This window comes from Rhinolophus hipposideros (genome assembly GCF_964194185.1).
Source record: "Rhinolophus hipposideros genome assembly, chromosome: 25".
Classification (NCBI taxonomy): Eukaryota; Metazoa; Chordata; class Mammalia; order Chiroptera; family Rhinolophidae; genus Rhinolophus; species Rhinolophus hipposideros.
Window position 1 is genome coordinate 245519 of NC_138071.1, and position 22869 is coordinate 268387.

Below are 22869 nucleotides of genomic sequence, written 5' to 3' on the forward strand. Positions count from 1 at the left end.
GGTAACAGGCTAAGTTTGAGGCAGGAGCCAGGGGACGCCGACCGGGCCGGAGACGATGGAGGCTCTGAGCCACCGGGCAGGGTCCTGGGCGTCCGGGAGTTTGGCCTGGCGGAAGGAAGTCAGGCATGGCTACGGCAGCAAGGTCGGGGCTGGGCAGCCCGAGCCACCGCAGCAATTCAGGCCGCCGCAATGTCACGGAGGGCCGTGCCTTGGACTCCACCGCCATGGGAGGACCCGCTTTGGGCCAAGTAGGTCCAGCAGACAGACCCTCAGGGAAGAGATTGCAGGGGAACTGGGAGGTCTGAGGCTCTTGTTCCGGACCCCCAGAAGCAGGGACGCTTCGAGGAGAGACCCCAGGGGGACAAGGCAAAGGAGGCCTAAGAGCCAGAGGGCCGCAGGCAGGCAAGCATGAGTAGAGGAGAAACGCATAACAGAAATCCAAACAGGAGGAGACCCCGCTTGGTGGGGTTCCAATCAGGCAAAGTCGCAGAGATAAGCGATTGAGAGTCTAGAAGGGTCAGCCGGCAGAGGGCGCAGAGGGTTAAGGTGAAGGGGGGACTGTCATTCAGGCGTTCTTCTTAAGCTTGGACTTCTGTGGCTCGTCGGGCACTGGATGAGAAGTCCAGGCAGGCTGGCCTGAATCTGCTTGCTTGACTCAGGAGTGGTGAATCCACAGTGTGTTTCTGGAGACCTCAGGAGCAGTGGGGGTTACAAGGATTACTGTGTGTGGGCCCCATCTATATTGGGCGGGGTGGGGGTGGCTCACGGCTCTAATCTTTACTTAGACCCTGTGACCTGGAAGGTGGGGATGGATGGGGGTCCCTGTTGAGTCAGGATGTCGGTGCCTGCCAATGAGAGGAACACTCCCTTAAGTGGGGAGTGAGGATTGAGAAAAAAGAAGAGACAAAGATGGGATCGGGAGGGCAGGCAATTCTAAGTAGACTGCCGCAGTTCTAAGTAGAATGCCTCAGTTCTAAGTAGAATGCCTCACCCCAAGTTTATTTTTGCAGCTTATATACTCTGGGCATCAAAAAGTAACAGAACTGTCTGCAATCTAGTAGTTACAATGTTTGGATACACAAGGGCTTGTTTTTTGGCCAGCTCCACACTTCCTGACCTTGTCTGGTTCTGTGTTCGCAGAGTAGCAAGTTTTGCCTTGCTGGGAGCACAAACCACTCCAGGAAGTCAAAGGTCCAACATTTCACAAAACAACACCTGCTAGCACTTCAGCACGGTTTCCCACAGGTCCCCCTTTTTTATATAAAATTAACACAAGGGTCGCGCCTGGCTTAGGTGGTTGGTACAGATATGTCCATTTACCCGTCATAGGAGACCATCCCTCTAGCGAACGGTTCCTGTCTTAGGTTATGTACATTCTTACCAAATCCTTACCCGTCTTTGGCTGCCGACCCATTGTAGGGGCTTTATACACGGGTGTCAGCGACACGGTGGACCTGGGCAGATAATCTCAACTCATGAACCTTTGTTTGGAGATCGATGAAGCCCTTGAGTATTACCTTTCTGAGCAACGGAGTAAAACATATGAATAGAAGAACACCAACAAAGATTATTACAAAAGGCAGTAGCAAATGGAACAGAGCTAGAAAGGAGGGGAATTCTCCTCTGAGGTCCGAGTACCAAGGACCTGAAATGTTAACAGGTACCATAATGAAAGATGGTCGGTGGAGAACTACAGCTCTGGTTTTGTCATTTGACCAAGTGATGCAATACCTTAGGTTACACTGTATACAAGATACATTAAACTGGACCCCGTCAATAGGGGTGATGTTACAATTACCAATCATGAGCACATACGGAGCCTTGACACAAGCAGTGGCATTGCCTTCTGCCTTGCCTCGTCCCTCGTCCATACTCATAGTCACTGTATCCATTGCTCCCACTAGTTTCCAAATATGTCACTGGGGCCGGGAGGTATACCATAATCCCACAACCACTCCAGTCTTAGTCCCTTGTTGGACATCAGCACCTGTGTCATGGCCTCCGGACCATCTATAACAGCTTGATTAAACCCAGGGACACTATATTCCCAGGGTTCTTTATAACATTGTCTCCAAAGGATGGATCCGTTGTTTTTTCTGTTCTCCTCACCGCAAGGATCATGGGCTTGTGGTGGAGGTGGGTTTTTATCCCTGATGTTTTTCCATCCTGCTGGCTGATGGAATGTGACACCCTGTCCTTGGTTGCCTCCGTGAATTGTCTGGCTGCCCACACGAAAACATCCGGTAACATTGACATTCTTCGCTAAGTACATGGGGAGTCCTATGCCCAAGCCGCTATAATTGAATCCAACAGCTTGTAGGACGGCAGGAGCGAATGGATGTCCTAACAGCCTAGTGTCATTTGTCCCAACAATGACTTCAGGCCTGTTCCACACTGTGGGGTGTAGCATGGGAGGGTCAGGAACATATGCCCAGTATGTCTCACCCTGAAGCATCTGCGCAACCAGCAGGATCTCGAAGACGCTCATCAGCAACTCGCATCAACCTCTCATGCAGCCACCGCGCACCTCCATTGTCCTGTGAATAAACACAAACATGCCCTCGTCCCCAAATTAGGACTGGGTCTGGCCCATGCCACTGGTTAGTAAGTGGATCCCACCATCTCACTTGGGCATAATCTTGTTGAGTGTTAGGATGCCAGAAGTGATCTGTGGCAGATCTGCCACACGCATCCAGGTTTAAAAAATTTAGAACAAAGAGTGTGATTAAGGATTGTCTGTGGGGAGACGGGGTAGACTCTAATGCTGCTGCCACTAATTTTTGACATAGAGTAGGGCTATTAGCCATACCCTGAGGCAGCACCAGCCATTGATATCTCTTAATAGGTTCTTGTAAGTTAGTTGAAGGAACACTGAATGCAAACCTTTTACAGTCCTTGGGGCACAATGGTATGGTATAAAAACAATCCTTTAAAGCCAGGATTATCTTATATGTGTTTTTGGGTATAGCAGAAGGATTAGGCAATCCTGGTTGTAAAGCCCCCATGAGCTCCATAGTCTCATTTATTTTTCTCAAATCTTATAACAACCTCCATTTACCTGATTTTTTCTTAATTACAAATATGGGAGAGTTCCATGGAGAGTTAGAAAGTGCTATATGTCCCTTATCGATTTGCTCCTGTACCAGCAACCTTGCAGCCTGTATCTTTTCTGATGATAGGGGCCACTGTTCTACCCAAACAGGTGCGTCGCTTTTCCAAGTGATAGCATCTGCATGGGGTACAGGAGTAGTAGTGACCCCCGTTAAAAATATCCCAAGCCAGCTCTTTGTGGTAAGGGCGAGGGAAAGATAGGTTCTTTTCTCCCTTGTTCAGAGGGACCTGAGCCATCTCTAGGCAGAAGTCCCTGATCGAACATCATCTTAGTGACCTGTTGATTAGGGCTGTACAGGTAAACTCCCATCTGACTCATGACATCTCTGCCCCATAGATTGACAGGCAATCCTGTCACTATGTATGGTTGAAAGGATCCTTCATGTCCCTCTTGATCTTTCCACAACAATATATCACTGCTCTGTTCTGGTGATTGAGATTGTCCTATGCCTTGTAATTGGGTTACTGTTTGCTGCTTTGGCCAGTGGCTAGGCCACTGATCTGCAGTTAAAACAGAGACATCGGCCCCCGTGTCTAAAAGGCCCATGAAGGAACGGCCATTAATGGATAGTGGTAATTCTGGCCTGGTGGTGAATGGCCTGGACCCAATAAGCATCTGATGAACCAAGGCCTGCGTCGCCTCGGGATTTATGGCCTGCTGTTTTACCCGGTTTGACATATGGAATTAACAATGAGTGTGCTATGCGTGGGCCCTTATCGATCACTGAAATGCCTCCAGGCGAATGTGTCATAATCTTGATCTCTCCTGTATAATCCATATCCACAACTCCCGGAGCAACCAATATCCCTTTCATGGTAATACTACTCCTTCCTAGGATTAATCCCAGTCTGTGGAGGCAGAGGCCCAAAGACCCCTGTAGGAATAGCTTGCATTCCCATCTCAGGTGTTAGTACTGTGTAGGCGGCACTACTGAGGTCCAATCTTGCGCTGCCTGGGGTTGCTAGGATGAGTTCCTGAATGGATTTCCCTGGTGGAGGACAAACTGCGGCAGCACCCCATAGCATTGTTGTGGGGTCACAGTAAGCTGGGAAGGCGGCCAGGCCTTCCTTATTGTAGCCGCAATAAGACTGCCACAACCACTCGTGCACCTGCCGGGAGTCCTCGCGGGCACTCAGCTGCGCGGGTTTCTCCCGGGGCGCCACGGCCTCCGGCGACTCGCAGCCCACCGGCTCGGTTAGCCCTGGACCAGAGCCGGACATCACGTCCCCGCACTTCACAGGCTCGCACAGTGGCTCCCACTCCTCGGCAGCGGCCGTGGTGGAGGCGAGGTCCGCGGCTGGGGGCTGACCCGGGGACCATGGTTCGGCCCGCGGCTCGTCCCAGGGATGCGGGGCGGCGGCAGGAGGGCCCGTCAGAGAAGCGACGGGCCCTTGGTCTCCTCCACTGTCGCCCTGCCCGGGAGGGCGGCCTCGAGCCTCGTCCAGCCCCTCTGCCATCATCATGTCAGCCCCACTCTGCTGTCTTGTCACTGCACCCTCTGCCACCCTCACTGGCCTCTCCCCATCTAGGCCCTCCTCATCCTGGGGGTCCAGTCCGTTTAGCACACTTTTTAACTTTTGAGTAAACAACATTCTGCTGTTACCCTGTCCCATGATTTTTTACTCCCGACTGTGGTATCTCACCGCACCCCTTACCTTATGCGACGCGTCTCAACTCCGTGCAGTGTCCTTCACTTTATCCCCAGTATTCAGGTCCCTGTTCGGGGGGTGCCACTTGTCGGTGCCTGCTGACGAGAGGAACAGTCCCTGAAGTGGGAAGTGAGGATTGAGAAAAAAGAAGAAAGACAAAGATGGGATCGGGAGGGCAGGCAATTCTAAGTAGACTGCCACAGTTCTAAGTGGAATGCCGCAGTTCTAAGTAGAATGCTGCAGTTCTAAGTAGAATGCCTCACCCCAAGTTTATTTTTGCAGCTTATATACTCTGGGCATCAAAAAGTAACAGAACTGTCTGCAATCTAGTAGTTACAATGTTTGCATGAACAAGGGCTTGTTTTTTGTCCAGCTCTGCACTTCCTGACCTTGTCTGGTTCTGTGTTCTCAAAGTAGCAAGTTTTGCCTTGCTGGGAGCACAAACCACTCAAGGAAGTCAAAGGTTCAACATTTCACAAAACATCACCTGCTAGCACTTCAGCAGAGTTTCCCACATCAGGAGTTCTTTCTAGTAGATGTGAGTGCAGGCTGGTAAGGATCTATCCTAGGGCGGGGAGCTGACCTGGGAGTCACTTACTACTCTGAGGCTGCCTGAGATGGATGGCAGCAATGAGGGAGGCCGGCCATAGAGAATTTCAAACGGGGAAAAACCATCCTTTCGAGGAGTACACCGGGAGTGGAGGACAGCTAAGGGGAGCATATCCATCTGTCCCAGGGACGTTTCTTGGCATATCCTGGACAATGTTTCTTGGAGGGTATGGTTCATGCGCTCTACTTTCCCTGAACTCTGAGGCCGGTGGGCCGTGTGAAGCTTCCAGGAGACACTGAGGGCCAAGGGTGGAGACCGTAGCACATCTGAGATAAGGCTGGTCCGTTGTCCTGTGAGTGGTGAGGGGAAGCCCATGCCGTGGGATGATTTCGCAGATGGGAACTTCGGTGACTTCTCCGGCTTTTAGCACGGGTGCGGAAGGCTTTTACCCAGCCCAAGAAGGCACAGACTAAGACAAGAAGGTATTTTGTCCCTCAGTGAGGGGTTATGAAATGATGATGGCTGGGGTCCTTGAAATTCCAGCTCTCGTTGCGTTAGGCCGTATGTTGTATAAGCAGCTAGGAAGGGTTTGGTGGAAAATTGCTGTCCGTGCGGCTGCAGTCAGAGTGAGACTCGGGGAACAGGATCATCCCTGGATTGTCTCATAAGACGGCAGAACTGTGGCTGGAGGCAGCCAGTACTGATATCGGCACTTCCATTTTTCTAGAGTCTCCTTCTTCTTCCTTCTGGAACTGAGCAAAATTACAGGTCAACCTTTCTTTTCCTTCCTGCTGATGGAAGTAGGCGAGTCTCCTACAGATGGAGGAGGGGGTCTCCATCCGTTAGTAAGGTAACATCAGAGTCAACGCGATCTTTGTGTGGGAGCTCGCGGAGAGGTCATACGTGCAGCGCACTGCATAAGAAATGAGAAGGAAATCATAAGCAGTAAATGTGTAGCTGCTGTTTAGACAACCAAGTATCGAGGAAGTGTGTCCCAATACTGTCAGGCAGAAGCCAATTAGCACAGGGGCGCCAAACCTCGTGGAAAGACAGGCGAATTACAAGGTTAGCCTTCTCCCAAGCAGCTCTCAGTAAATCTCTCAGGTGTGCATTTAGACACACGGAGTACGCAATTTGCTTGTTTCTCAGTTTTGTGACGACAGTTTTCCTTCGGTATTCTATACCATGGCCTTTAAATAGTCCCCATCTCAAGCACCCAGAGACTTCCACACATCGCCCGTTGTGTCGCACCCGGATCACCAAAACTGTCACGGAGTTGGTAAGCAGAAAACGCCTTATACAAAAATTAAGAGTTAACTCCTTGGCGGGAGTGAACAGGCGACCTTGTCCCGACTGGGAAGCAGGCGAGAGCCCTACCGCCGCACCACTGGGGGAGCACGGAGCGTGGGGCCGTCAAAGAAGCAGAAATCCAGAGGGACGCAGCTGGGCGGAGCCTTCCTTTGACGGTCCTTCCCTTCCCTTTCTCTTTCGCATTACCCAAGGAAAATTGGTTTCACGGTAGTTTGGGGGCTGGGCGAGGCCCAGGCTGCGCTCGCAGAGAGCGGGGGCAGCTGCGGAGGCCCCCGGGGCTGCTTCCGGGTCCCCAAGCCGAGCTGGGGATGGCCCCGCCAGTGGCAGCAGTGGGGCCACGGTTTGGTTTTGCCTAGGTCCGCGGCGCGGGAGCGCGGGGCGCGGCGGCCGGAGCGGGGAGCCAGGGACCCCAGGGCGTCTGGGGAGCAGCGGCCCGCTCGCTGCTTGAAGGCTCTCGGGTTCCCCCTTCCACCCCAAGGCCCGCTGAGCTTCCACTGCAGAAATGCTCTCGGGGTCGAAAAGGCAAAAGAAAGGGACAGCATGGCCCCCGCATGCCCTGGGAGCCTCGTGCTCCCAGCTCGCGCCGCCTGCGTCTGCGTCTCGTCTCGGGGAGAGGAGCTCAGGCGGCTTCTTCCTGGTGCCGGGATGTGGGCTGGAAGCTCCGGGACCGGGGGAGGGGGCGGGGGTGCGGGGTGCTGACCGCCGTGGGCTCTTGACCCTTTCCCCGGAGAGGCTGGTGCGTGGAAGTTCGGAAGGGGCTGTCTCTCCTTCTCCCCTGGGGTTCCCACTACGAGCTGCGTCCCCTCTCCGCAAAGCCCCCTGGGGCGAGGGCCGGAGGGTGTAGCACCACCCTGTGCCCGGCTCTCACCTTGCTGAAATGCCTGCTTCCCAGGGCTGCGGCAGGAGGGGGAGCCGAGAGAGGAGCTTCTCTCTTCCACTGCATCGGCTGTTCCGCTGGAGGCAGCCTGGTTTGCACGGCCCGGAGGGAGCCACCGCGGCCACTGCTTCCCGGATGCACGAGAGAACAGATGAGAGCTCGCGCACGCACCCACGCACTCACGCAGGCTCTCGTGGACCCACCCCCACCCCACCCCTGCCCCTGGCCTGGCTGGCGCCCAGGCTGGCCACACCGGCTGGCAGCTCTCACGCTGGCTGCAGGGCGCTCACGTGGCGCCCGTGCACGGGTCACATCCCTTCCCGCTGGCACTCGCCCGGAATGTGGGGTTTTGATTGTGACTCTACGTTCTGGAGGCGCCTCTCCGCGCTCCCGCTCACGCTGTGGCTCACACTGTCCCCAAACACAGTGCATCCCGGCTCCCCGAAATGTTTTTCCCGAACTCAGACGTCTGTCCTCAAACCTGCAGTGGAGTTTTCTTGTGTCCTCTCAGTGAATGGGCTTTGTGGGAGGGGCGTTAGCAGTTTCTTTCCGAGCCTGGGTTAGGAGAATCCTGCACTGTCCCTTTTCACTAGAGCAGAACCGTACCCCAAGGTGGAAGGATCCTGGCAATTTCCAACTAAGAGTCAATATATGGAAACTGACCGGGTGACCAGGATTGCTGGTCACTACAATATAAACACGTCGGACGACGACCAGGTCTGGGGTTCCCTCTGATGGACAGCCAACGTTAAAAGTGGGCCACTCTAGTTCACAGAGGGTTCTTAATTTTCCTGGGGTCATGCGGACTCCATCATCTCCACCAAAATCTCTTTCTAAAATTCTTGAATATGCAGTCTAGGACTGCAGGCTTACTTTGCTTCCCTCCCATAGTGTACAATGTCGCAGACGGTGGAGATGAGGATTCACTCAGCTGCTGCCCTGCTGGCGTCCCTCGAGGGAACTTAGGAGTGTTTTTCTTGGCTACAGTGTACAGAACAATTAACAGAACAGGCCACTCCATGCAGTGAATCACCATTGTGCCAAATGACGCTATCAGAGAATCGGGGAGAAGCACATTCAGGCTTCCATTGGCAAAGCAATGGAATCCAACAATCAGACAACTACACTACCCCTACCCTAAACCTAACACTAAATCTAACCATAACCCTACCCCTAACCATAACCCTAACCGTAACCCTAAGCCTAACCCTAAGCCTAACCCCAACACTAACACTAACCATATCCATACCCCTAACCCTAACCCTAAGCCTAACCCTAAGCCTAAATCTAACCCTTACCCTAACCCTTAACCTAAGACTAACCCTAACCCTATCCCTAACCCTAACCCTAACCCTGCCCCAACTCTAACCCTGACCGTACACCTAATTCTACCCCTATCACTACCCATACCCCTAACCCAACCCCTACCCCTACTCCTACCCCTAAACCTACCCCTACACCAACACTTAGCCCTAACCCCTACCCCTAAGTTTGAGACTTACCCTAACAATAAGCCTAACCTTAAACCTAACACTAACTCTAAACCTCACCTTAAACCTAACCCTAAACCTACCCCTAACCCTACCTCTAACGCTACCCCTAACCCTATACCTAACCCTACCCCTACCCTTAATCCTAGTAGGACCCCTAACACTAACGTGAACCATAATCCTAAGACTAACCCTACCACTAACCCTAACCCTAAACATAACCCTAACCCTAATCCGAAGCCTAAGCCTACCTCTAACCTTTAACCTAACCCTAAAATTACCTCTACACCTAACCCTATCCATAACCATACCACTATCACTACACCTATCCCTACACCAAGCCCTAACCCTAAACCTACCCCTCACACTACACTTACCCCTACCCCTACCATAACCCCAACCCTATCCCTAACCATACCCGAAACATAACCATACCACTAAACCTAACACAACCCCTACCCCTAACTCTAACCCTACCCCTAACCTACCCCTACCACTTCTCCTACTCCTAGCCCTAACCCTACACCTTACAATATCCCTAACCGTACTCCAACGCCTAACCCTACCCCTACCTCTACCACTAAACCTACCCTTACCCCGAACCCTAACCATAACGCTACCCCAACCCTATCATTACACCTAAACCTACCGCTTCCGCTACCCATACCCCTACTCCTAACCCTAAGTGTAACCACCCTAACACTAACGCTAAACCCTAACCCTACCCCTAACCCTTCACCTACCCCTACCCCTACCCATACACCTAACCCTACCACTACCCCTAAACCTAACCCTAAACCTACCCCTAATTCTACCCCTAACCCTAACCCTAAGCCTTAACCTAACCCTAACCCTAAACCTAAACCTAATCCTAACATTACCCATAACCCTAACTCTAACCCTATCTATACCTCTAACGGTACCCATAACCCTTCCCCTAACCCTACACCTACGGTTACTCGTAACCCTAACCATAATCATACCACTAAACCTAACCGTACCACGAACCCTAACCTTACCCCTAACCCTAATCCTACCCCTACCCATAACCCTAACCATAAACATACCACTAAACCTAACCCTACCCCTAACCCTAACCCTACCTCTAACCCTAACCCTACCCATAATCCTATCCCTACACCTTCCCCTACCCTTACCCCAAATGTACCCTACGCCTACCCATAACGTTACCCCTAAACCTAACCCTACACCTAACCCTACCCCTAACCCTAACCTTACCTTACACCTACCCCTACCCCAACTGCTACCCATACCACTAACCGACCCTAACACTAACCCTCACCCTAAACCCTAACCCTAACCCTACCCCTAACCCTACACCTACCCCTAAACATACCCATACCCCTAACCCTATCCGTACCACAAACCTACCTCTAAGTCTACCCGTAACCCTACCCGTACCCCTACCCCTAACTCTAACGCTAACACTGACCCTAACCCTAACAATAAAACTAACCCTAAACCCTAACCCTAACACTACCCCTAACCCTAACCCTAACGCTAACCCTAACAGTACCACTAACCCTAAATATAATTCTAACCCAACCCCTAACCTTACTCCTACCCCTAACCCTAACCCTAACACTACCTCTACTCCTACCACTATCCGTACCCCTACAACTACCCCTAACCCTACCCTACCCCTAACCTTAATACTAAACCTACCCCTAACCCTATTCCTACCTGAAACCCTAACCCTACCCCTACCACTACTTATACACCTACCCCTACACCTACCCCTACTCCTAACCCTAACCCTAGCCCTACTCCTACACTTACCACTAACCCTAACCCTAATCCTAAGCCTAAACTTAACCCTAACCCTAACCCTAAACAAAACTCTAACCCTAATCCTAACCGTAAATCTGACCCTAATCCTAACCCTAAACCTACCCCTAACTCTACCCTTCACCCTAACCCTAAACCCTTAATCCTAACCCTAACCCTAACCCTACCCCTAACACTACCACTAATGCTACCCCTAACCCTACACCTAACCCTATGCTACCCTAATCCTAGTCATACCCCTAACACTAACCTAACCCTAACCCTAAGACTAACCATACCCCTAACCCTAACCATAACCCTAATCTTAACACTAACCCTACCCGTAACCCTACCTCTACCCATACCCTACCCTACACCTACCCTGCACTAACCCTCCACCTACCCCTACCAAGACCCCAATTTCTACCCCTAACCCTACCTCTAACCCTAACCCTAACTCTAACCCTAACTCTAACCCTAACCCTACCACTACCCCTACCATAACGCTAACCCTAAACCTAACACTACCCTAACCGTAATCCTAACCCTACCCCTAACCCTAACACTTCCTTACCCTACCAGTAACACTACCCCTACCTCTACCCATCCCCTACCACTACACCTAACCCTAACCCTAAACCTAACCTTAGCACTAACCCTACCCTTACCACTAAACCTAAACCTACCCCTACCCCTATCCCTAACACTAAAAATAACCCTAACCCTACTGCTACCGCTAACCGTACCCTAACCCTAACCAAAACCCTAAACTTTAACTGTACCCCTAACCCTACCCCTAACCCTACTGCTACCGCTAACCGTACCATAACCCCAACCAAAAGCCTCAACCCTACCCCTACCCCAACCCTACACCTAACCCTAAACCTACGTTTACCCCTAACCCTAACCCTTCCCTACCTCTAACCCTGCACTTAAGCCTACCCCTATTTGTACCCCTACCCCTTCCCCTAACCCTAACCCTAACGCTAACCCTAGCCCTAACACTAAACCTAACACTAAACCCTAACCCTAACCCCAACCCTAACCCTGCCCTTACGCCTACCACTACCCCTACCCCTACCCCTACGCCTAACACTAACCCTAACCCTACCCCTCCCCATATCCCTAACACTAAACCTAATTCTACACCTAACCATAAATCTAATACTAACCCTACTTTTAACCTTACTCCTACCCCTAACCTTAACACTACCCCTACCCTTACCTCTAACCCTACCCTACCCCTACGCCTAACCCTAGCCCTATCCCTACCCCTACCTCTAACACTAACACTAATCCTAAGCCTAAATCTAACCTTAACTTTAACCCAAACCTAACTCTAAAGCTTACCCCTAACCCTTTCTTTAACCCTAACCCTAACCATACCCCTAACCCTACACCTACCCCTAACCCTACCCCATCCCTAACCCTAACCCAATTGCTACCACTACCAGACCAATATCCCTCCCCTACAACAAGCCCTACCCCAACGCTAACCCTAACCATAACCCTCACCATAACCCTAACACTAAGCTTACGCCTAACCCTAACCCGAAACCTATCCCTAACCCTACTCCTACCCCTAACACTACCCATAACCTTACCCTTATTGCTACACCTACCCCACCCCTAACCCTTAACCTACCCCTAACCCTACCCCTAACCGTACCCCTTACCCTATCCCTAAACCTACCCCTATCCGTAACACGAACCATAACCACACCAATAAACCTAACCCTACATCTAACCCTAAACCTACCCCTACCCCTACCCCTATCCCTAACCCTACCATTACCCTAACTCTAACCCTACTGCAAAGCCTAAACATACACCTAACCCTACCCCTTCCCCTTCCCCTACCCATAAACTTACCACTAACCCTACCCTTACGTCTAAACCTACCCTTAACCTACGCCTATCCCTAACCCACACCATACACTATACCTAATCCTACCATAAACCTTCGCCATAACCCTACCCCTAATCCTACACCTACCCCAAACCCTACCCATACCCCTAACCTTACCCCTATCCTAAACCTACCCCTAAGCCTACCCTTACCCCTAACCCTAATCCTAACCCTAAACCTACCCCTACTCCTACCCCTAACCTTACCCTAACCCTACCGCTAACCCTAATCTAATCCTAACCCTACCCCTGATTATACTGCTACCCCTAACACTAACCATAACCCTACCTCTAACCCTAACACAATCCCTATCCCTACAACTACCCCTACTCCTACCCCTAACCCTAACCCTACCCTACCGCTAACTCTATCCATAAACCTACACCTATCCTTACACCTTTCACTACCGCTACCCCAAACCCTAACCCTAACCCTAACCCTACACCAACCTCTAACCTTACCCCTACCCATACCCTTATCCCTAACACTAACCCTACCGTATCTTTACCCCTATCACTATCTCTACCCCTACAACTACCCCTACTCCTACCTTACACTTAATCCTACAACTACCCCTAACCCTACCCCTACAGCTAACCCTACCACGACCCCTACCCCTACCCCTACCAATACCCCTAGCCCTAACCTTAAGCCTAACATTAACATCCTAACATCCTATACCCCTTCCCCTAACCCTACACCTAAGCCTACCCCTACCACTACTATTACCCCTAAACCTAACCCTAACTCTAATCCTAACCCTAACCCTAACCCTAATTCTAAACCTAACCATAATCCTACCCCTACACCTATCTTTAACCTACCCTATCTCTACCCCTACAACTACCCTTACCCCTACCCCTAAAACTTATCCTACTCCCTACCCCTACACCTAACCCTAACCTTAAAACTAACCCTAACCCTAAGCTAACCCTAAGCCTTAACTTAACCCTAACCCTTACCCTACCCCTAAACCTAACCCTAATCTTAACCCTACTTATATGACTAACCCTACCCTTATACCTATTCCTACTCCTACCCCTACCCCTAACCCTAACCCAACCCTAACCATAACCATATCACTAACCCTATTTCTACCTCTACCCCTAACACTACCCCTAACCCTAACCCTACTTCTAACCCTACCCTTACCCCTTCCCTTACCCCTACCCCTAACACTACCCCTAACCCTACCCCTAACCCTGCCCCTAACACTACCCTAACCCCTAAACTTACCCCTACACCTACCCTTACCTCTACCCCTACCCCTACTCCTCCCCCAAACCGAACCCAAATCCTATTCCTAATCCTAATACCTAAGCCTAACTTTACCCGTAACCCTACATCTACCCCTACCGCTACCCCTACCCAAACTCTACCGCTACCCCTAACCCTACCCCTACACCTACCCCTAAGCTTCAACCTACCCCTATTCCTACACCTACCGTTTCCTCTACCCCTTCCCCTAACCCTACCCCTAACCTCTAACCTTACCCCTACTACTACACTTGCACCTAACCTACCCCTAACCCTACCCCTACCCCTACCCATACCCCTAACCCTAATCCTAACCATAAAACTACCCCGACCCCTACCCCTCAACCTAACCCTAACACTACCCCTAAACCTAAATCTCATCTTAATCCTACACCTAACCTTACTCTAACCTCTAACCGTAACTGTACCATATCTCTACACCAACCAGTATCGCTACCCCTACAACTACCCCTAACCCTAACCCTAATCCTACCCCTACCTCTAAACCTAACCCTAACCTTAACCCTACCCCTACACCTACCACTACAACTACTCCTACCCACACCCCTAACCCTAACCCTAAACCTCCCTTCAGGAGAACTTTGACTAATGTACCCACTACTGCACTGTAATGTATATTCCATATAACTGGATCTCAAACATTGACACACAGCACACACCATTTTGAATCATTGTCTCTGAGAATACAGCCCAGTGCATCTGTATACTAGATAATAAGTACACTCAGTTTAGATCTATGTGATGTGCATCACACCAGATTTAATGAAGGGCTTTTAGGTGCATGTTATAAGCTTATTATGTATGGCCCAGAAAAGGGAGAAGGAAATAACATTTAATTTACATTTACTAACTTTTAATAAACACCTGCTATGTGCCAGGAGCAGACTGGGCTCTTCCTAGTATACCACCTTATATCCCATAGAATCCTCTTAATATTATAGAATAGATGGAATTACCTCAGCAAGGTTAGGGGAGCTGCTCAGGACAACCTTTCATTTGTTCATCAGGTATTGCTGAGCAGCTGCTTTTGGTCAGGCACTTTGCGTGGCTCTGGGCCCAGAAAAGTAAATGAGAGACATGGTCTCCTCAAGGAGCTAAAATTCTAGAAAGTATAACCAATAATAGTCAAGTGAACAAGAAATGAATAACATTGTAGGGAATGAAAAAATGCTGAGAAGGAAATGAGCAGGATGAAGTGACATGGATCCAATGCTACGTTGGTCAGAGAAGGTTAAATGTAAGCTCTCTGAGATCTGAAGGAAGTCACATAAAGACTGAAGGTGGGCGGGGTCGGGTGGCATCCTGGGCATTGCTGGACAGGGACGCCATCAGACCTGCTTTTGTACGTTCCAGAAGGCGCCTGACATGAGGATGCCAAGTTTGGTGTAATCAATGCATCGATGGGATTTAAAGCCAAGGGAATGACAAGATCACCTGGTGAGAGACTCAGAGGGTGGAAGCTGGACAGAGCTCTGAGGACTCCAGCCATTAGAGGGCAATAGGAGGAGTGCCAGCAAGGACGCTGAGTAGGAGGGCTCACTGAGAGTCGCAGGAGGAGAACCGGGAGAGATGAGCGTCCCAAAAGCCCAGCTAGTGCGACTGTCTAGGATCCAGATCTGGTGTCTGCATCTATGCCTTACCATTCCCTGGGTTTCAGCTGCATCACTCCAGTTTCTGCCTACATGGTCACTTGACCATCTTCCCTGTGTATGTGCAAGTGTGTCCCCAAATCTCCCTCTCCTTATACGGATGCTAGTCATCAGATTTAGGGCCCACCCTTATTCAGTGTGACCTCCTCTTAACTTGATTACATCAGCGAAGACCCTATTTCCAAATAAGGTCATAAGGGGTTAATGTTTCAACATATTTGGGTGAAGGGACACAATTCAGCCCACCACAGAGGGAATATTAGTTTTCTATTACACAGTTTCTGTGCATTAGGAGTTCAGGCATAGGTAAGATCAGGGTGTCATCAGGCTGAAATCTGGGGCGGTGGTTCTCATCTAAAGATCCTCTTCCAAGTTCACTGGTTGTTGGCAGAATTGAATTCCTTGTGGTTGTAGGGCTGAGGTCCCAGTGTTTTTTCTGTCTGTTGGCCAGGGGTCAGCTACGTCTTCAAAGTCAGCAGGAGCACATTACTCCGATGCTTCACCTTGTAAAGGCTTGCCTGGTTAAGGCAGGCCCTTCCAGGATTCTGTTTTGATTAGCTGAAAGTCAACTGGTTAGTAATCTAGTCATGGGAATAACATCTTATCATACTTCCAAGTTCCACCCATATGCAAGGGGTGGGAGTCATCTTAGAATTCTGCCTACTACAGAAGAAGCTTCTTTTAACCCCAGGAAGATTTGTAATTAAAACATACGTTAAATCTTTCGGAGTTTTGCGTTTTGACTTTTTTTTTTTACATTAAAAAGTCTGTGCATATTTGGTATTTATGTACTTGCAATGTTTTAAGAAAATTTGTCTAATTGGACCAACAAGTCAGCCTTATAATTCCCATTTAAAATCATAATTGTAAATGTATTTCAGTTGAAACATTCTAGTATCTTCAATTTTAGGAGAATATAAGAATGAGCCCTTTTCATAGTTACTGTACCATGTCTGCATTTTTTATACGACTGAGCTTTTCTGAGTTGAAGGGATGCCATTTCTGACTTCTTCCATCTGCTCAGAGAAATCTACAATCTTCACTGAGGTTGTAGCTAACTTCTTCAGCCTTGATTAGATTCTTAATTTTTAAAGCTTTTTTTATCCTAATATCTGCTATCTATTTCCTGACCCTAGTCCAGGAGAGTGGGACCTGGTGGGGCGTGCTCAAGGAAAATTTTCTTTCTTTCTTTTTTTAACTTTTATTTATTTTAAGTGTGTTTTTCCAGGACCCATCAGCTCCAAGTCAAGTAGTTGTTTCAATCCAGTTGTGGACGGCACAGTTCACAGTGGCCCATGCAGGGATCGAGCCGGCAACTTTGCCGTCAAGCACACCACGCTCTAACCAACTGAGCCAACCGGCAGCCCCAAGGAAGGCTTTCTTAAGGAAATGATGTTTCATCTGAGACTGGATAGATGAGTCAATGTGGGCCAGGCAGAAGTGGGGAAGAGCATTTTGCTGAGTGACTCACTCATTCTGAGTTCCAGCTCTGGGGCAGCAGCTCAAAAGGCACCAGGGACACACAGGGAGGAAGCAAATCATCTGGCTGCAGAGCGAGAGCCAGAGGGGCAGCCTCCCCACAGCAGAAGTGCTGGCAGAAACCGTGGATTCCCTGCTGAGCCCTTCCCTCACCCACTGTCCAGACTCAGGCAAGTGCGACATCTGAGCTTCCAGCAACCTTGATCCTTATGATTTTAGAAAGCGAGTAAGGCACGTGTTACCTGTTTTTCAGATGAGGACACTCAAAGAAGTGAAGTAACTCTTAAATGGTGGAGAGAGGATCTGAGCCCAGGTCTTGAGACTGCTGGCTGTCTTTCCTGCTTAGTTGCCAAACTCTTACAGATCATTTTTATCAAAAAGCTTGTCTTTTTACAAAAAGCATCTATTGCATGAAACAGTATGCAAAAAAATTACTCTATTGTTGCAAATTACTGATTAAGATGCTATCTGTGACAAATGAGGGAAAGTAAAAGAGGAACCCATTCAAATGTCAGAGATCTGGACCTACAAGAACTGGGAAAGAAAACAGAGGTTTCCCCCCGACCCCCCAAAAACTCATGAATTTTATTTTTTCTTGGCCTAAAATCTGTCAGTCAGATCTCAAAGCTTTCTCTCAACTCCTTGGCTTCCAATGGACCATTTTTGTGATGTTGGGCAGACAGTCAGCTGCCAAAATACCTGGGAAAGTGTTTTCAGCCTCAGGTGCTGGGGAAAATGCAACGGAGCAACTGATCTGAAACTTAGTCAAAGAGACACTAAAAGTAGGAAAACCACACCTCAAAACCATCTTGGAGTCTGGGGGCTGTACGCTCCCAAAACTGAATATATGACAGTCATAATGGGGGGCAGGGCAGAGGAAGTCCACTTTGGATCCTATGGAAGAAGTCTAGCTACACTGAAGCAGCCATGTGCATGGAGTGGGAGGTGTGCAGGGGGGAAAGAGTCCCACGGAGCCCCAGCCCTTTCAGTCTTCCCAGGTGTTGAGATGCCCCAGCTTTAGCTACCATCTGACTGCCGAAGAAATTCAGTCAAGAACTGCCAAGCAGAGCCCCACTAACTCCCAGATTCATGAGCAAAATAATTGTTACTGTTTTTGTCAAAAGTTCAGAAATAACAGAAGTAAAACCAACAAATTACCTAAGTAGTGATTAGTAAAAGGTTATTGGGTTCACACCAAAAGACGGTTTGCAACGTAAGAACATTTCAAACCCAAACATGGAATATTGTTATAAATCTCACAGCTTATAGAGTGAGAAAGCAGTGACTGTTTGTTCTTCACAGGGATTGGTTATTATATTAGAATGTTCTTAAATGACAGAGAAATTGGTCAGCGGTTACCACATGTCAACCTTGGGAAAGAGTTCAAGTTTTGCTTCTGATTTCCAGAGGCATAAGCAAAAAATGAACCAGGTCAAGTTAGACTTGCAAAATCAGCTAATTTTGTCTGCTCAGGGAATTTTAAAGGCTGGTCTCTGTTTGCTTTTATTTTAACAATTTTAAGCCAAAAATTGTGTGGTTGGGAGGGGGGTTGTTAAACAGCAATAGATAATTGGACAACTGTTAACCTCTCCCAAATCTCCAACACACACACACACACACACACACACACACACTTGATAATTAAGAAGAATTTATTGATTGATTTCAATGAGAGAGCCACTGTTCTATGCTCTGTAGCTATAAAGCTGGGGCATAGGTGGGGGTGAGAATCTCAATATATGATTTCTCTCTATGAAGCTTACAGACTAGAAAGAAAACAAATCGAAACAAACAAAACAAAATCCCATGGGTGCAAGGTTGTAAGCGCAGCAATCAAAGCCTGCTAAGGTTATTATAAACACACAGGGATGGGGCACCCAACCCAATCTGAAGAATGGCTGGAGAAGGTTTCAACTGAGCTGAGCCTCAAAGAAGAAAAGGATAGAGGCCAGGAAAGGAGGAAGGGAATGGGAGTGGGCAGACAGCATGAGAAGGATAGCAAGGAGAGACATACACGCAATGTGGACAGGGACAGCACTGCAAGGTGGCTGGAAATGACACTGGTGAGATAGACATGAATGTGGAAGCTGGTAGGAGATGTGGATTGAATCTCCCAATGTCATTTCAGCAAGGGACCAGCATGGTCAGATGTCAGTTTGGAGCAGACCTCTTTGGCATCTGGCTATGGAATGGCTGAGGCAAAAGAAAGTTGGAGCAAGACGCACAGGTTCAGAAAGCATCAATGAGGGCTGGGGCCAGTGAGCATGGGAGCTGGCTTTTATCATCTCACAGAAGACAATTGAGTTTTCAGGAATTTGGGGGAGAGACTGTGAAACCTTTGATAGCTTGAAATCATCCACAGTAGGAATATTTGCTCTACAGAAATTACTAATTGCTGTAAAGCAAGGCTTCCCTCCATAGCAGGTAGCTAACCATTTAGCAGCACATCACTGATGGAAGTACAGATGCTAATAGATTCCAGAAACACTGAAGAAGGAACAAGGGGCAAGCCTAGATGGTACCCAGAGAAAATCAGGTGTAGCCATAATGATATCAGATGAAATAGACTTCAGGGTGAAAAAGATAACAAGAGACAAAGATGGACATTTCATAATAGTAAAGGGGACTATACAACAAGAAGACATAACAGTCATCAATATTTATGCCCCCAATCAGGGAGCACCAAAATATACCAAGCAACTACTAACAGAACTAAAGGGAGAAATTAACCAAAACGCAATTATACTAGGAGACTTAAATACATCATTGACAGCTACGGATAGATCATCCAAACAGAAAACAAATAACAAAATAGCAGCCCTAAATGACACATTAGATGAAATGGACATAATTGACATATATAGAGCACTTCATCCTAAAATATCAGACTATACATTCTTTTCGAGTGTACATGGAACATTCTCAAGGATAGACCATATATTGGGACATAAAATCAGCCTTAGCAAATTTAAGAAGATTGAAATCATACCAAGCATATTCTCTGATCACAAGGCTTTGAAATTGGATACCAACTGCAAAACAAAGCAGGAAAAAACACAAATATACGGAGGTTAAACAACATACTTTTAAAGAACGACTGGGTTAAAGAAGAAATTAGAGGAGAGATCAAAAGATACATAGAAACAAATGACAATGAAAATACATCCTACCAAAATGTTTGGGATGCAGTGACAGCAGTTTTAAGAGGGAAATTTATATCATTACAGGCCTATCTCAAGAAACAAGAAAAATCTCGGAGGGGGGCGCAGAGGCGAAGGCGGCGGCGGGCACAGCGAGGAGGTCGAGGCCGGGGCCGAGAGGGCGGGAGGGCATAGTGGCGGCCGGTCGGGGCAGCTGAGACGGGAGGCTGAGGCGGTGGCGCTCGGAGGGGGAACAAAGAGCGGCGGCCGAGGCGGCGGCGGATCTGCGGCAGCGGGCGGGACTGGTATGGTGGCTCCACAGGTCAGACCCTGCTGCACTCACAGGGAGGAGGCGGCAACAGCGGCGGAGGTCGGCGCACCCCGAGAGGCATGCCCAAAGAAAAATACGAGCCCCCTGACCCTCGGAGGATGTACACAATTATGTCTTCTGAGGAAGCAGCGAATGGAAAGAAATCACATTGGGCAGAGCTTGAAATAAGTGGAAGAGTAAGAAGTTAAGCTCATCTTTGTGGTCACTAACTCACTTGACAGCTTTGCATCTGAGTGACAATTTCCTGTCCCACATGCCTTCAGACATTGCCAAGCTACACAATCTAGTGTATCTGGACCTGTCCTCAAAGCAGATCCAGAGTTTACCGGTAGAACTCAGAAACATGGTATCACTCAGGGAACTCCATTTAAATAACAAGCAGTTACCAGTTCTACCTTTTGAGCTGGGAAAACTGTTTCAGTTGCAGACTTTAGGCCTGAAAGAAAATCCAGTTACCCAGGATATATTGAACCTCTATCAGGAACCAGATGGAACAAGAAGGCTACTGAACTATTTGCTTGATAATTTGGTAGGTACTGCAAAAAGAATTTCAACAGAACAGCCACCTCCAAGATCTTTGAGTATGTTACAAGAACCAGACAGGACAAGGCCAACTGCCTTGTTTTCTGTCATGTGCTATAATGTTCTTTGTGATAAATACGCGACCCGGCAGTTGTACGGCTACTGTCCATCATGGGCACTAAACTGGGACTACAGGAAAAAGGCCATTATTCAAGAAATCTTGAGCTGCAATGCTGATATCATAAGTCTTCAGGAGGTTGAAACAGAACAGTATTACAGGTTTTTTTCTGGTAGTACTGAAAGAACGTGGCTATAATGGATTCTTTAGTCCTAAATCTAGAGCTAGGACAATGTCAGAGCAAGAAAGAAAGCATGTTGATGGTTGTGTAATATTCTTCAAGACAGAGAACTTTGGTTCAGAAACACACTGTTGAATTTAATCAGCTAGCAATGGAAAATTCAGAAGGATCTGAAGCTATGCTGAACAGAGTCATGACAAAAGATAACATTGGAGTTGCAGTCCTGCTGGAACTTCGAAAGGAATTGATTGAAATGTCATCTGGAAAGCCACATCTTGGAACAGAAAAACAACTTATTCTCGTGGCTAATGCTCATATGCATTGGGACCCTGAGTACTCTGATGTGAAGTTGGTTCAGACAATGATGTTTCTCTCAGAAGTGAAGAACATTATTGATAAAGCCTCGCAGAGCCTCCAGTCCAGTGTATTGGGAGAATGTGGAAATATTCCACTGGTGTTGTGTGCAGATCTTAATTCTTTGCCAGACTCTGGTGTTGTAGAATATTTGAGCACTGGTGGAGTAGAAACAAATCATAAAGACTTTAAGGAACTGAGATACAATGAAAGTCTTACAAACTTCAGCTGTAATGGTAAAAATGGGACAACCAATGGAAGGATCACCCATGGTTTCAAGTTAATGAGTGCCTACGAGAGCGGCCTGATGCCTTATACAAACTACACATTTGATTTCAAGGGTATAATTGACTACATCTTCTACTCTAAGCTGCAGCTGAACACGTTAGGCATCCTGGGCCCTCTGGACCACCACTGGCTAGTGGAGAACAACATCAGCGGCTGCCCACACCCTCTCATCCCCTCCGACCACTTCTCACTTTTTGCACAACTGGAGCTCCTCCTGCCTTTCCTGCCCCAGGTTAACGGCATTCACCTTCCTGGCAGGAGGTAGTCAAGTACATTCAGAGGACTGTCCGGGGCTGGCCTGCCCGGACCCGCCCAGACATGCCCGAACATGTTTGCACCTGGTTGCCCCTGGGCCAAGCTTAAGTTTCGATTCTATTGTCTAAGTTTAAGTTTCGATTTCTCAGCCAGCCCACCATGACGACGCTCCCTCTGATTGGTCGGTCCCCATATTGGGAGACCAGGCGTTTCTTTGATGTGCCTAAATCTATATATACAAGCTGTTACCTTCAATAAAGAGAGACTTGATCAGATTCCTGTCTTGTCTCCATTTCTCGCGTACCCCTGTTTCCCCGAGCCCCTATTTCTCCCCCAGGTCTTCCGTTGTCGATCCTGCAGGTCGGGACAGAGAACGACCTCAATTTCACTTGTAAACTCATTTTAAAAATCTGCATATAGGGGAGTGAGGTATGGCCACTAGGGGTTTTTTTCCTTAATGATGATTTTTCAGTCTGATTATTTGATAAGGATATGGTATGAAAGTCAGGTGCTAGCAACAGACAAATTCTGAGCCCAATATACTATTAGGGATCGGTGTGTTTGCACCTATCTTTAATTTGTTACAAG

At 48.5% G+C, this 22869-nt stretch overlaps 1 protein-coding gene across 1 annotated transcript; it reads left to right on the forward strand.

Moving 5' to 3' along the window:
• Window positions 1–20622: 20622 nt before the first annotated feature.
• On the forward strand, window positions 20623–22291 carry LOC308492983 (CCR4-NOT transcription complex subunit 6-like; the record flags this gene model as incomplete). Its single annotated transcript, XM_081038527.1, is given in 4 exon segments — window positions 20623–20743; window positions 20746–21365; window positions 21367–21491; window positions 21493–22291. Coding segments are annotated over 4 exon segments (1665 nt in total).
• Window positions 22292–22869: the final 578 nt, after the last annotated feature.